Source organism: Phocoena sinus, chromosome 5 (assembly GCF_008692025.1).
Source record: "Phocoena sinus isolate mPhoSin1 chromosome 5, mPhoSin1.pri, whole genome shotgun sequence".
NCBI lineage: Eukaryota > Metazoa > Chordata > Mammalia > Artiodactyla > Phocoenidae > Phocoena > Phocoena sinus.
Window position 1 is genome coordinate 41,469,996 of NC_045767.1, and position 14,934 is coordinate 41,484,929.

The 14,934-nt window shown below is 36.0% G+C and overlaps 1 protein-coding gene across 4 annotated transcripts in view; it reads right to left on the minus strand.

The window, feature by feature from the left end:
• Nucleotides 1–14,934, minus strand: part of RAB28 (RAB28, member RAS oncogene family) — a 97,257-nt gene that overhangs the window by 2,732 nt on the left and 79,591 nt on the right. For all 4 annotated transcript variants that reach the window (XM_032633043.1, XM_032633044.1, XM_032633041.1 and 1 more), the window contains 2 exons: nucleotides 14,468–14,571; nucleotides 9,456–9,533 (listed from right to left, as the gene is read on the minus strand). In XM_032633043.1, the coding sequence (XP_032488934.1) occupies nucleotides 9,456–9,533; nucleotides 14,468–14,571 (182 nt within the window). The remainder of the gene's footprint in view (nucleotides 1–9,455; nucleotides 9,534–14,467; nucleotides 14,572–14,934) is intronic.

Sequence of the window (14,934 nt, forward strand, 5' to 3'; positions counted from 1 at the left end):
TAGGAACAAATGATGAATTACACAGGATTTGTTCATAAGTTGCTATGGACCTAATGGGAAGAGAACATGTACACAGCTAGTTGTCATACCAGATAAGTGCTTTACTAGTGGACTTAAAAATATGTTGTGGGAACAAAGAAGGAGTGATTCATTTTCTTTGAAGGTGGGGAGAGGATGCATAAATCAGAGGAAGTTATATGTCATTTACAATTTTTACATTTAATAATATTTATTACTTTTCAAAGACTTTCTTTTGAAGCTCATTCCCCCACCCCTCATATAACCCTAACCTCCATGTTTCCAAATTCCATACAGAAATAAATAAGTTCAAAACACACTTTTCTATCATTTTAAAAAAAAATTCTGACATACAATATTTAAGCACAACAGCTGTTGTTTTCAAATATCTAAGAGTTTCGCTAAATAAAGAATCAAAGCTAGTTAGGTTTTTTGATTGCTATAACCCTTAAGATGAAAAGACCACATATGACAAATACGATAGAGATAACACACGCTCCCCCAATTTTTTGGACTTGAAACTATCCTTGCTTTTAATGTGTTCAAATATTTATTTCAGAAATATCTTCCTTCATAATAGCATCTATTAATTAGCACATACAGAAAAAAACATGTTAATCAGGTTGCTGCTTGTGATAATGTTTATAAAGACAGGATAAACAACTGAGAGTGAATGAACAGGACACTACGGTATATTAGCCTTGGATGGGCTCTGCTTCAGTTCTCTAGCAGGCAGTATTAACTTCTGGATAAGACTCATGATTTACTAGGCACTCAGCCTGATGCTATCAACAGAAGCATTACCAACTGCCACACGACGTATGAGGGGGGGCCCATCAGTGAAACGCTGAACACCAGCATCTGGCCTCCCCAAAACTAATTGTTTCACACCAAACTATGGGTTACAATAAAGAGAAGGGATTTTCATAATCAGTAAGCAACTCATTAATCCTCCAAAATGATGGTTTAAACCCTATCCTATAAACACAACCAGGTTACTGACCTGTGTTCAAGACATTCTGGTCAAAGTTATTGACTAACATAAATGACTTGGATTTTCACCATTAATTCTCATCAAATTAAAGAAGAACTAACAAGGCAACATCTTTCTTGGGGACCTTGGCTGTTTGACATAAAGCTTTGCACAAAGTTCCTGAACTGGAAGCCAGAACCAAAGCTCTGCATATTCAGAGCTTTGCTTTCTATGAGTAAAAAAAGCATAATTTCCATGTCATAAACTTCATGAGAGGCGATTTCACAGTAGTCGGCTTGTTTACAAGTCATTCATTCATTGACATTTTCAGAGAAAATGTTTCCTACAAAACACCCACCTTTATTTTTGGAGCCACAAAGAACACTCAATTACTCTCTGCTATTAGTCAGTTGAGTGAAAATAATGCAGTGGCCCTAAGAGGAAGGGAGCTGTGTGGCTGAACACCAGCTTAACCCTTGTTTTGTCAAAGAGTTGTGAGCAGATACTGGAAATGGTAGCTCTCCATAAGGGTAAGAAAGCAAGCAACCTAGGAGTTGAGGTAAGGTATAAGCAGTAGAGACTGACTCTTCGGAAGACACTAAAGATAAATTTGGTCAATTCTACAACTGTGTTTTAGTCCAGATAGTAGTAACAAATTTACCTTTGCAAAAGTCATAGTTTATCATGCTCAGGATATGGAGTAAACATACTTTGACAGCTGAAACACCTGTCACTATCACTCATTCAAAGCAAACCACTATTCTAGGTATTGGAAATATTCATATAAATAATACATGATCCCTGTTTTTTGAGACGCATAAGAGTCTAGCATGGAAAACAGATGTGTAAACTATTAAAGAATATTAAATAAATTAAAGAATACTATGATTGATACAAATTCGAAGTGCAGAGATTATAGGTTACCATTTAAAAGCATGGATATAACATTTTGAAAAGCATGATACTTTACACACAGTGGGAGCTTTTTTTTCTGTATAATATGCCATTATAGGCTGCCAGTAACATCCACAACTTTGGGCAAGTTACTTCACCTCTTTGGTCTTCACCCTCTCCTAATCTGTAAAATGCAAGGTTTATCTGCATGGTTTTATCCCATCTGGTTTTGAAACTATATGAAAAGATAAATTTTAAAAGTGAATAGTGAAAGAAAAAAATGGAATATGATCTATAGGTCTTAGCAATATTTTATTGGAACTGTCTCCTCAGGCAAGGGAAGTAAAAGCAAAATAAATAAATGGAACCTACTCAAACTTAAAAGCTTATGCAGAGAAGCACAGGGAGATCAGCACGGTGCTTTGTGACCACCTAGAGGGGCGGGATAGGGAGGGTGGGAGGGAGATGCAAGAGGGAGGGGATATGCATATATATGTATACGTATAACTGATTCACTTTGTTGTACAGCAGAAACTAACACTACATTGTAAAGCAATTATACTCCAATAAAGATGTTAAAAAAAGAAAGAAAAAAAGCTTATGCAGAGAGAAGGAAAGCATCAACAAAAGGCCACATTAAATAAGCATTAAATAATGAAAAGGCCACCTAATGAATGGGAGAAAATATTTGCAAATGATATATCTGATAAAGAGTTAATATCCAAAATATAGAAAAAGCTCATACAACTCAGTATAAAAAAACAAAGAAAAAAACAGATTTAAAAATGTTCAGAGGACCTGAATAGACATTTTCCCACACAAAACATACAGATGGCCAAGACACATGAAAATATGCTCAACAATGCTAATCATCAAGAAAATGCAAATCAGAACCTCAATGAGATTATCACCTCACACCTGTCAGAATGACTACCGTCAAAAGGACAAGAAATAACAAGTTGGCAAGAATGTGTAAAAAAGAGAACCCTAGTATACTGTTGGTGGGAATGTAAATTGGTGCAGCCACGATGGAAAACACTATGGAAGTTCCCCAAAAAACTAAAAATAGAAATACCATATGATCCAGTAATTCCATTCTTGGGTATATATCTGTAGAAAATGAAGACATTATTTGAAAAGATATATGCACCCCAATGTTCATAGCAGCATTATTTACAATAACCAAGACATGGAAGTCATGTAAGTGTCCATCAACACATGAATGGATAAAGAAGATGTGCCACACACAAACACACACACATACAGACACACAATGGAATATTACTCAGCCATAAAGAGAATGCAATTTTGCCATCTGCAACATGGATGGAGTTGGAGGCTATTATGTTTGGTGAAATAAGTCAGATAGAGAAAAACAAATATTATGTGCTTTCACTTATTTGTGGAATCTAAAAAATAAAACAAACAAACTAATATAACAAAACGGAAATAGACTCACAGATATGGAGAACAAACTAGTGGTTACCAGTGGGGAGAGAGAAGAGGGAAGGGGCAGGATAGGGGAAGGGGACTAAGAGGTACAAACTCCTAGGTATAAAATAAATAAAATACAAGGATGTAATGTACAGCACAGGAAATACAGCCAATATTTTTAAATAACTTTATATGGAGTGTAATCTGTAAAAATAACAAATCACTATGTTGTACACCTGAAACCAATATAATATTTTAAGTCAACTATAATTCAATAAAAAAGAAAAGAAATTAATGCATACCTAGTTCAAACCAAACAAAGTCATAGTTTATTAACTGGCCAGTGAAAATGCCACTAATTGGGAACTGTAAAAAATGCATCTAGAGCATACTTAACATATTTGTCTGCCTTCATGTATTCTGGGAGTCCTTGAGGACAAGGACTTTAACCTATTCATCTTTGTATCCCAGATTCTAGGGTTCTGGCACAAAGTAGACTCTCAAAAAGTGTTTGCTGTATTAATAAGCTGCATTCCCTTTCTTTTCTCCCTCTTTCCTTCCTTGAAAAGCTTGTAAAGTGTGTTGATAACTCATTTTATATGACTCCCAAACACGAATAATCTAGATTTGAATTAAAATAGCAGAATCTCTTTAATCAGTGAATGGAACTAAGACTAAAACCTTATTATAAATATTTGTCACAAATGAAATTACTATAGTGTCAACTTGTGTGTAACTGGTGAGTCTATAGTCTAGCTCTTTCTGTATAAAATAATACAAAACACTTTATCACTTTGTGACACCGAATTCCCTCAGGAATCTTTCAAATGACATAAAAATTACAGAAAACAGGTGCATAAGCTCTCTCTCTCTCTCCCTCCCTTTCCTCCCTACTCCCCCACTCTCTATAGATATAAAATCTGAACTTCTTTGGTTTTAAATGAACTTTCAGAAGACATCAAATGGCCAACAGGTACATGAAAAGATGCTCAATATCACTAATCATCAAATTAAAACTACAATGAGATAGCACCTCACACCTGTTAGAATGGCTGTCATCAAGAATATAACCCTGGTGGCACAGTGGTTGAGAGTCCGCCTGCCGATGCAGGGGACATGGGTTCGTGTCCCGGTCCGGGAAGATCCCACATGCCACTGAGCGGCTGGGCCCGTGAGCCATGGCCGCTGAGCCTGTGTGTCAGGAGCCTGTGCTCCGCAACGGGAGAGGCCACAACAGTGAGAGGCCTGCATACCGCAAAAAAAAAAAAAAAAAAAAAGAATATAAGAGAGAAGTGCTGGTGAGGATGTGGAGAAAAGGAAACCCTTATGCACTATGGGTGGGAATGTAAATTGGTGCAGCTACTGGAAAACAATATGGAGTTTCCTCAAAAAGTTAAGAATAGAACTACCATACCATCCAGCAGTTCCACCTCTGGGTATTTATCCGAAGAAAATGAAACAATAACTCAAAAAGGTATATGCACCCCCCTGTTCATTATAGTGTTATTTATAATAAGTAAAATATGGAAACAACTTAAGTGTCCATTGATAGGTGAATAAAGAAAATGTGGTGTGTGTGTGTGTATATATATATATATATATATATATATATATATATATATATATACACACACAATGTAATATTATTCAGCCAGGAGAAAGGAGGACTCTCGTTTGTGAAAACATGAAGAGACTTTGAGCATATTGTGCAAAATGAGATAAGTCAGACAGAGAAAGACAAGTACTGTAGGATATTACTCATATGTGGAATTTTAAAAAGCCAAACTTGTAAAAACAAAGAATAAAATGGTGGTTTCCAGGAGATGGGGGGGACAAGAAAGATGTTGTCCTGTCAAATGTTGTGTCAAATACATTTCAATTTAAAAAAAAAACTCTGCTTAACACAGCTTGCAAGTATGTTCTTAGAAACATCTTTTAAAAATAATGAACTTTTAAAAAAAATAAAAAATAAATAAATAAAATTTTTAAAAAATAATGAACTTTCAAAAATGTTTCCACTGTGAAATAAATAATTTAACTGGCAAAAACACCAAATTCATTGATTTCAGGAATGGAGAATGAGGTTTTCCTATACAAAGGATTCTGACAAACACAATAAAGGAGGGCTCTAGCAGCTTGCATTCATCTTCAAATGAATGAATTCAAAGTCAACACCAACAAATTGAAGACAGAATTAAACTTCATAGCATAATAAAGAAGATGGGGTACACTAACAAACAAGGTGGGGTGTATAGGGAGGCTGGGGAACTATGTAGTTAACACATCTGATGCTGCTTTTGTTAAAATATGCCTAGATGTTAAGTCCATCTCTAAAGTCCAAACAGTAACTCTTTGGCTCTTGTGACTAAGAGTGAGCTACAAATATTAATAAAGTTTCCCTAGAACTCTGTCTTTCAAAAGTATCCCAGTTACTCCATCTCTCTGGAGTTGTCACTGAACCTAAGCACTGCTTTGGGGCTCAAGCAATGTATACTCCCTTCTCAGTGAAGCCTCCTGTGCCACACCAGTACACCTTCTCCTCCAGGGGGGCCTCATCACTGGGTCTCTCCTGTTCTCCATTCCTCAGGTGAGAAACCTCAACGTGATCTTGGACTTCTCCCTTTTATCCAGTCATTCCACAAGTCCTATTGATTCTTCTGTGAAATGTCTCTTACATCCATTCTTTCCCTTCCACCCCAATTCTGGTCCTTATCACATGAGGACAGTAACCCAGTCTCCTTGCTTTCAATCTCTTTCACATCCATACACACACACACAAATCCCATTAGATTAATCCTATCTAAAAACTGCTTTCATTTATTTCCCTACTTAAAATTATTTTCCACTGTCAATACATGAGATAAAACTTATCAACTTGGCATTCATAAATCTCCATAATCTTTTTCTCAAATTCCCTGCACACTCCAACACAAATGGTCATTTATTTTAACCAAACTACTCTTCTGTTTCCAAAATACAACCTAAGCTTTCAACTTTTTCATGCCAGCTTCTTTTTCAACTCCCTACTACAATCTACGCAGTAAATCTTCCCCTAATATGGCGGAATGGAAACATTAGGGGCACTGCCATCAGACAGGCCTGAGTTCAAATCCTGGCTCCACCACTGCCTAGCTGTAGATTAATAGATCAAGTTACTTAACCTCTCCACAGTCTCAGTTTTCTACCCATAAAATAATGAAGTGCCACCTGCCCCACAGAGTTATTATAAGGGTAAAATGAGATAACACAGTGCCTAGCACATATTAATTTTCTTCACTGAAAGCAGGGACCGCATCTTTTTTTTTTTTTTTTTTTGCGGTACGCGGGCCTCTCACTGTTGTGGCCTCTCCTGTTGTGGAGCACAGGCTCCTGACGCACAGGCTCAGTGGCCATGGCTCACGGGCCCAGCCGTTCCGCGGCATGTGGGATCTTCCCGGACCGGGGCACGAACCCATGTCCCCTGCATCGGCAGGCGGACTCTCAGCCACTGCACCACCAGGGAAGCCCGGGACTGCATCTTAAACTCGTTTAAATCTCCTCTGAATCCACCACTAAACCACACTTATATGACCAATAAATCATTTATGATTGTTTGATAATCATTCATAGACTATCTAACCAGGGAGAAACATCATTTAGGAAGTGAAGCTAAAAAGCAGAGGAATCACTTGACCTCTGGGGTCTGCCAAGGTCAGTACTATCAAGCAAATCATGGTAATTTCTCTTTCTTGTATCCATCCTCCTAGGCCAAAACGAAGTAGCTATTTTTGTGTCTGGGAGCAATTTATATGGCACAAATATCGGAACACTGTGCCTGGCCACAGTAAGTGCTGAAATGTCTTTTGAATAATGAGAAATAAAAGTAGCAGAGTTCCAAAATGAAGCAACTGACAAAGGATTAATCTCCAAAATTTACAAGCAGCTCATGCAGCTCAATAACAAAAAAACAAACAACCCCATCCAAAAATGGGCAGAAGACCTAAATAGACATTTCTCCAAAGAAGATATACAGAATGCCAACAAACACATGAAAGAATGCTCAACATCATTAATCATTAGAGAAATGCAAATCAAAACTACAATGAGATATCATCTCACACCAGTCAGAATGGCCATCATCAAAAAATCTAGAAACAATAAATGCTGGAGAGGGTGTGGAGAAAAGGGGACACTCTTGCACTGCTAGTGGGAATGTGAATTGGTTCAGCCACTGTGGAGAACAGTATGGAGGTTCCTTAAAAAACTACAAATAGAATTACCATATGACCCAGCAATCCCACTACTTGGCATATACCCTGAGAAAACCAAAATTCAAAAAGAGTCATGTACCAAAATGTTCATTGCAGCTCTATTTACAATAGCCAGGACATGGAAACAACCTAAGCGCCCATCATCGGATGAATGGATAAAGAAGATGTGGCACATATACACAATGGAATATTACTCAGCCTTAAAAAGAAATGAAATTGAGCTATTTGTAATGAGATGGATAGACCTAGAGTCTGTCATACAGAGTGAAGTAAGTCAGAAAGAAAAAGACAAATACCGTATGCTAACACATATATATGGAATTTAAGGGAAAAAAAATGTCATGAAGAACCTAGGGGTAAGATAGGAATAAAGACGCAGACCTACCGGAGAACAGACTTGAGGGTATGGGGAGGGGGAAGGGTGAGTTTTGACAGGGCGAGAGAGAGTCATGGACATATACACACTAACAAACGTAGTAAGGTAGATAGCTGGGGGGAAGCAGCCGCAAGGCACAGGGATATTAGCTCGGTGCTTTGGGACAGCCTGGAAGGGTGGGATGGGGAGAGTGGGAGGGAGGGAGACGCAAGAGGGAAGACATATGGGAACATATGTATATGTATAGCTGATTCACTTTGTTATAAAGCAGAAACTAACACACCATTGTAAAGCAATTATACCCCAATAAAGATGTTTAAAAAAAAAAAAAAAAAAAAAAAAGTAGCAGAGTTCCAAATATTTTAATGAAATTCTAGAAACAGCCATATCAGCATAACAATTTTCTTTTTTTTCTTTTCTTTTTATTTTATTTTATTTTTTTACATCTTTATTGGAGTATTATTGCTTTACAATGGTGTGTTAGTTTCTGCTTTATAACAAAGTGAATCAGCTATACATATACATATGTTTCCATATCTCTTCCCTCTTGCGTCTCCCTCCCTCCCACCCTCCCTAAAATTGATATCTGCTCAAGTTATTTAAACACACACACACATGCACACACAAAGAGTGACCATGGCAGACCTAACTCTAAAAGAATTAAAGAAAAATTTAACGATGGGGAAAGATTGTTATACCTTTTTTAGCTTCACAGAGCAGGGAAAGAGTGGAGGGGATTAAGGGAAAGTGTAATTTATATGTTGCTTCTAAGCAAATCACTTCCGAAGCCTGACTTTAAACTACAGACTCTTGCTCTGATTTTTCATTCAATCAAACATGTGAATTGGTATGCTATTGTAGTGGTATTTTTAAATGCTTGATTATTGGTATTCATATTTATTTCTTAGTCTAAGAGAACTGTCTACAAATAGTGAAAGAATTCAGAAATCCTCAATAATTAATACCATTATTAAATTAACAATAAAATAACATGAAGAATTAATATCATTACAAGGCAGGACCTTTTAGAGAAGAACAGAGAGCAAGACTTTAGAAAAATTAATGTTTTACCAAAGCAAACGTGGAAGATGCCAAATGGGGTAAATTCTTACTAGTTAAGACTAACCTTTGATAAATATTATAGTTGGGATTTTGTATAAAATATAAAAAGGATATTGTACAGTAATCATGGAAGAACTTTAATAAAGAAGTACAAAATAATACAGTCAGTTCCTTAACCCATTATTTAACCACTGATGAAATTTTTATTGCATTAATCTCATTTTTCTAACAAAAAGGACAAAATGAGGTTTCAATGAGGTTCCATCATTTGGCAAAAAGTTAACATCCTCCATCTTCTGCAATAAACACTGATTCATACACACAATCTATTTTTAAGGCTTTTAGGGATATATACATAGGATGCATGAATGTAAAAGGATTCAGGGTGAAAATTAATGTCTTTTAAGAAATAAATTATTTTTTAAAATATACAGTTCAATATAATCACCTGTGACTGTTCTATTTCTGCTTTGTTTAACTTGATTCCAAGGATTTCAGCAGCAACTTTCTGAAAACACAGGAAGACCTACATAACAAAAACAGGTTTAAATGATTTAAAACAGGCATGTTTAAGTTACTTTCAAATAAATTGAACTTTCTAAAAAGTGATAAACAGCAAAAACTGCAAAAAATATGATGTACCAGGTTATTCCAAAAATAGCTTTATTTGTCAAATACAGCAACATTTTAAGTATAATAATTTTTTAAATGATTAAACCATAATTTGAAAAGCCATACACTTCACTGAACTGGTCTAAATATACGTTTATCCCTAAAAACTTATGCTTTTAAAGATTTAACATAAGACAATTAATTACAGCTACCAAATTAAAAAAAAAAACTACTAGCATAATAACAAACTCCTATAAGTCCTGAAGAAAATGAAAATAAATTAGTCTATACTTTACTACCTGGGTAAAGTTTCTCGCTGCCAGTTCTACAATAGTCTTTTGATCTGGCATTAGCCTATCTTCAAAGGTCTTACTTTACAACTCTTTAATAATCTTTGTGGTTCTCATCAATTTTAATAAATTCTCCATATCTCTTGAGCAAAAAAACTTATAATCTTTACTGTATTTTATCAAACAGAAAATGAGCAGTATACTCCATTATCATTAAACAAAAATCTATAGACACGAATCAGTCACCGACTCTAATGCATAACTTGTCTTTGTTCTGTAAGTGCTCTACCATATTCTTATCCCTACTTATCTCATGATTACTTACTGAATATTTATCACAACTTTACTAATTTAACTTCGATCCCTAATCAAAAAGAGATACATATCCCCAAAAGGTTTATGTCATTTGTACCCCAAGGAGCATTATATATTATAGTTCACTGATGGTCAATGTTCAAGGAGAAATAAGAAAGCTAGTGCGGTGGAATGGAGAGAAAAAGGGGATTGTAAGAAGAAAACTAGTAGAGAGATTAAGAGTGTACAAATCATGTAAGATCTGGTAAACTATGTGAAGAACTTTGGCTTTCACTCTGAGTGAAATGGAGGGTGGATTGATGTGACTTCTATTTAACACGGTCAACCTGGTTGTTGTATTGAGTATTCACTATAGAAGATCAAGGGTAAAAAAGAGAAATCAGCAAGGACACTAATGTAAGAGATGATGGAGGCTTGAAACTAAGTGGTAGCAGTGGAGATGTTAAGAAACAGTCACCAGATTATGGATATATTTTGAAAGTAGAACCAACAGGACTTGGTGATAGATGTGGTATGTCAAAGAAAGACAGGAGTCAAAGATGACTCCAAAATTTTCTTGGTCTTAGCAACTGGTAGAAGATCTGCCATTTATTTAAGTGGGGAAGACTGTGAGAGATCTGAAGAGGGAATACCAAGAGCTCAGTTCTGGACCTGAATTAAACTGGGACTGGCTGTTACACACCTAAGCAGGAGTGCTGGGGTATATGAGTCTGGAGTTCAGGGAAGAGGTCTGGCCAAAGCCATGAGACTAGATGAGGTCACTAAGAGACTAAGTTTAAAAAAGAGAGATATCCAAGGATTGAGCCTAGGGCACTTCAATATTTAGAAGTTGGAGAGAGAAGAAATTAGCAAAGGCGACTAAGAGAGTAGTTAGCAAGGTAGGAGGGAAACCAGGAGGTGTAGTACTCTAGAATCTAAGTGAAGAAGGTATTTCAAAGAGCAGAGAGTGATCAACTATTTTATATGCTGCAACTAAATCAAGTAAGATAAGGACTAAGAACTGACCACTGAATTTAGCAAAAAGGAGGTCACTGGTAGACCTTAATAAGAGCATTTTGGGGTGAAATATTGGGGGCAAAAGTCTGACTAGAACTGCTCAAGACAAATTGGGAGGAGAGAACTAGAGACAACTCTTTCAAAACATTCCACTGGTAACTGGGGGGAAGTAAGCAATAGCTAAAGATGTGGGATCAAGAGTTTTCTTGTGGGCTTCCCTGGTGGCGCAGTGGTTGAGAGTCCGCCTGCCGATGCAGGGGACAAGGGTTCGTGCCCCGGTTCGGGAAGATCCCATATGCCGCGGAGCGGCTGCGCCCGTGAGCCATGGCCGCTGAGCCTGCGCGTCCGGAGCCTGTTGCTCCGCAACGGGAGAGGCCACAACAGCGGGAGGCAAGACATGGTTTATAAGAAGAGTTTTCTTGTATTTAAGATAAGTCATAATATTTTGTATGCTGATAGAATAATCCAGTAGATAGAAAAAAATGATGCAGGAGTGAGAATTGCTAAGCAATGTTTGTTACTAGGCAAAGAGAAATGGGACTAATGCACAGTGGAGGAGTTGACCCTAGCTAGGAGTATAGATCCATAGTAACCTTGGAGGAGACAGAAGATACAGGAAGGGATATGGGGTGGGAAGGAGAGTTGGGGTAGATGTGGTGGCAGGAGTTATGTGAAAGTTGTCTTCTGTTTGTTGCAAATATTTTATAAAATAAGAAACAAGGGCATCAGCTGAGAGAATGGACAAGGAAGTTTTGAAGATCTGAGGAGAGAAGAGAAGCTACGAAACAGTGGTATAGGTGAGGGGGAGAGATAATGGCTTAAGGACATGCATAATTACTGAGCAGCATTAGGGCCCACTTGAGGTTAGCTACTGTGAAATATAAGTGAAACCTCCAGCATGCCTCTGGGTTTTTTTCTCTGACCACGTTCAAATACAAGAGTGTAACCATATAAAGGCAGGGGCTTGGTTAAGGTTTATCCAAATGAGTCAGATAAAGTGAATGAGCAGAAAGGGACTTGACAGTATATGCACGGTAGTGACTTGATTGGCCATGAGATTAAGTTACAAAGAAAGGAAAATGAGGACATGAAAGGAGGACATTGAAAAACTGTTAGGATCAATGTCTTGTAGGTCCTGCTGGGGTTGCAGACTGATTGGGTTAGGGCATTCAAGGGTGTGAGCCAGAAAGACAAGATGGTCAGTGATTACAATATCAGTGATGCCTGATATTGTAATATGAGATAACAGAAGGGCTGCAGTAATTTGTAATGACAATGCATGGGAGTTTGTGGCTGAGGTGGGGTGGAAAACAAAGATACTGAAATCACTAAGAATTATGACAAAGGTAGTATTAGAGAAAGTACAGTAAGCCAGAAGCTCAACTCCCTAAGCAATGAAGCAAAGTAAACTGGGATTGGAGATGACTGCAAGTCTTAAAGTGACTTCACAAGAACAAACCATTTCAAAGTTGAATTTAAAAAGAAAACAATGGGGATTTTTACAGGTGGTTCAACATAAGTGCACAAAAGATACTAAGTGGTTTACACACAAGCTAAAATACTGGAAGTTAAAATAATTCTAAAATGACAAAAGACCCCCAGGAAGATACATGAGGGTGAAAGCCTAATCCATGGATGGATTTATCAAGGAATATTGATATTATATATTTTTTAAATGACACATGTAGGTATGTGCCCGTGTTTGCATTATCCTGGGGAAAGGGTTCCAAAATGTCACATTTTTAGATGAGTCTGACCCCCCAAAAGATTAAACACCCTTTAAAAGATTTAATATTTACCCTAAGCATAAAAACCATGGGTGAAATCATACAGGAAGAACATCAAAAAGATTAAGCCACAGAAAAAAATTCAAACTTCCTTTGGTTGAAAATGTCAAGAAAATTAACGGTCAAACAAACACCTGGGCAGTGGAAAATATTTGCAAAAATTATGACAAATGGCTGTTATCCCTAACATAAAAATGGTCACAGGAAATTTTTAAAAGCAATAGAAAATTATAAACAGATAATAAGCAGAAAATTAATAGGTAATGAAATTTTTAAAATTTCAACCTCAACAGCAAAGAAATTCAAATTTAAATAGCAAAATACCTTTTTTTCCTTGTCTACCAAATTGACAAAGAGTTAAAAATAAATAAATAAATTCTGAATGTTAAAAAGAGTACAGTGATATGGCACTCATACAGTGCTGGTGGTAGTATAAATTAATGTAGGCTTCCTGGTGGTAATTCAGCAATAGGTCTCAATTCCCTTTCAAGGAAATAATCAGAACATCACAGCTTATGGACAAAATTGTACATTAGAAATTTTGCAAAATTTTACAATGTACTGAACTTAGAAATAATCTATATACCCAACGATAGGGACGTGGTTGGATAAATTTTTGAACATTTATTTAACGGATTATTAACTCTAATGGATTATTAAATCTATTTAGTAATATTAAGTGACATAAAATTTTCTACAGATTAATATATTAAATTAAAAAAACAAAATTATTTCTATATTATGATCTCAATTTTCTTTTTAATAAACATTTAGCATGATTAATATGGTGAACCCTGGAATGTCAATCCTTAGGTTCACAAATCCTATCTCCACCACTTATTCTGTGTACCCTGGACCCCCACTACATAACCTCTCTAAGACTATTCTGTAAAATAGAGATAATCAGGATTGCTGGAAAATAAATCTAAATTATATGTGAAGATATTTTGGACTATTTCAAAAATATTTTAACATCATTCAAAGTTTCTTGTTTAAATGGTTATGGTGATTTACACAATAAACATCCAGTCAAATATGAAAAAATAAATTAATTAAATAGAGATAATCAGAGTAGTACAGTGCCCATCACAAAGTAGGCACTCAGTAAATGCAATTCACTAGCACTAGTGGCAGAAGCACTAATATTTGTGAGCATCAGAAAAATAAGACTAGAAGGAATCATATGAGGTTATGAATGGTCATCTCTGGATGCTGAGATTATGAGTGATTTATATTATTTTTAACTTTTGTATTTTTTAATTCCCTAAAATAACCATGAAATTATGTTATATGAATTATAAGAGGAACATAAATAGAATAAACATGTTATATCTAACCTGATATTTTATGTCTTTAACAGGAATTAATTTGTTCCAAAAGTTAAGTAATAGAAGTATACTTCCTATGAAAATAAAAGTAAAACATCACTTGTAATATTCAGTATTCATTATTTTACTTACAGAGTCTCCTGTCTTTGCTGAGACAAAGTGGCTACTAAAACCATTTTCCTGGCAAAACCTTAAGTGTTTTTCAGGTTTTACTGTTCGCATATGCTCCAAATCAACTAGAAAAGTGAACAAAAAAACAGAGAACAAAATTCAATATTAGTTAATCAATACATTTTTAACATGTTTAAATTTGACTTATTTTCTAGTACTGTACCCCAGCTTAGATATGAGCTGTGTAATTCTGGGCAATTTCTTCAACCTCTTTATGCCTCACTCCCTAAATCTAAAAGCTGGGAATAACAAATGTATCTATCATATATAGAGTTCTTTGAGAATTAATCCATGTTTACTGCATAAGGACCAGCACATGATAAGTACTCAAAAAACTGAAGGCTATCATTCCTATTATCTATATAGCTTCAGGCACATGGATGATACTCAAAAAAGATCTACTTAATATAATGTGTTTAAACATAGTG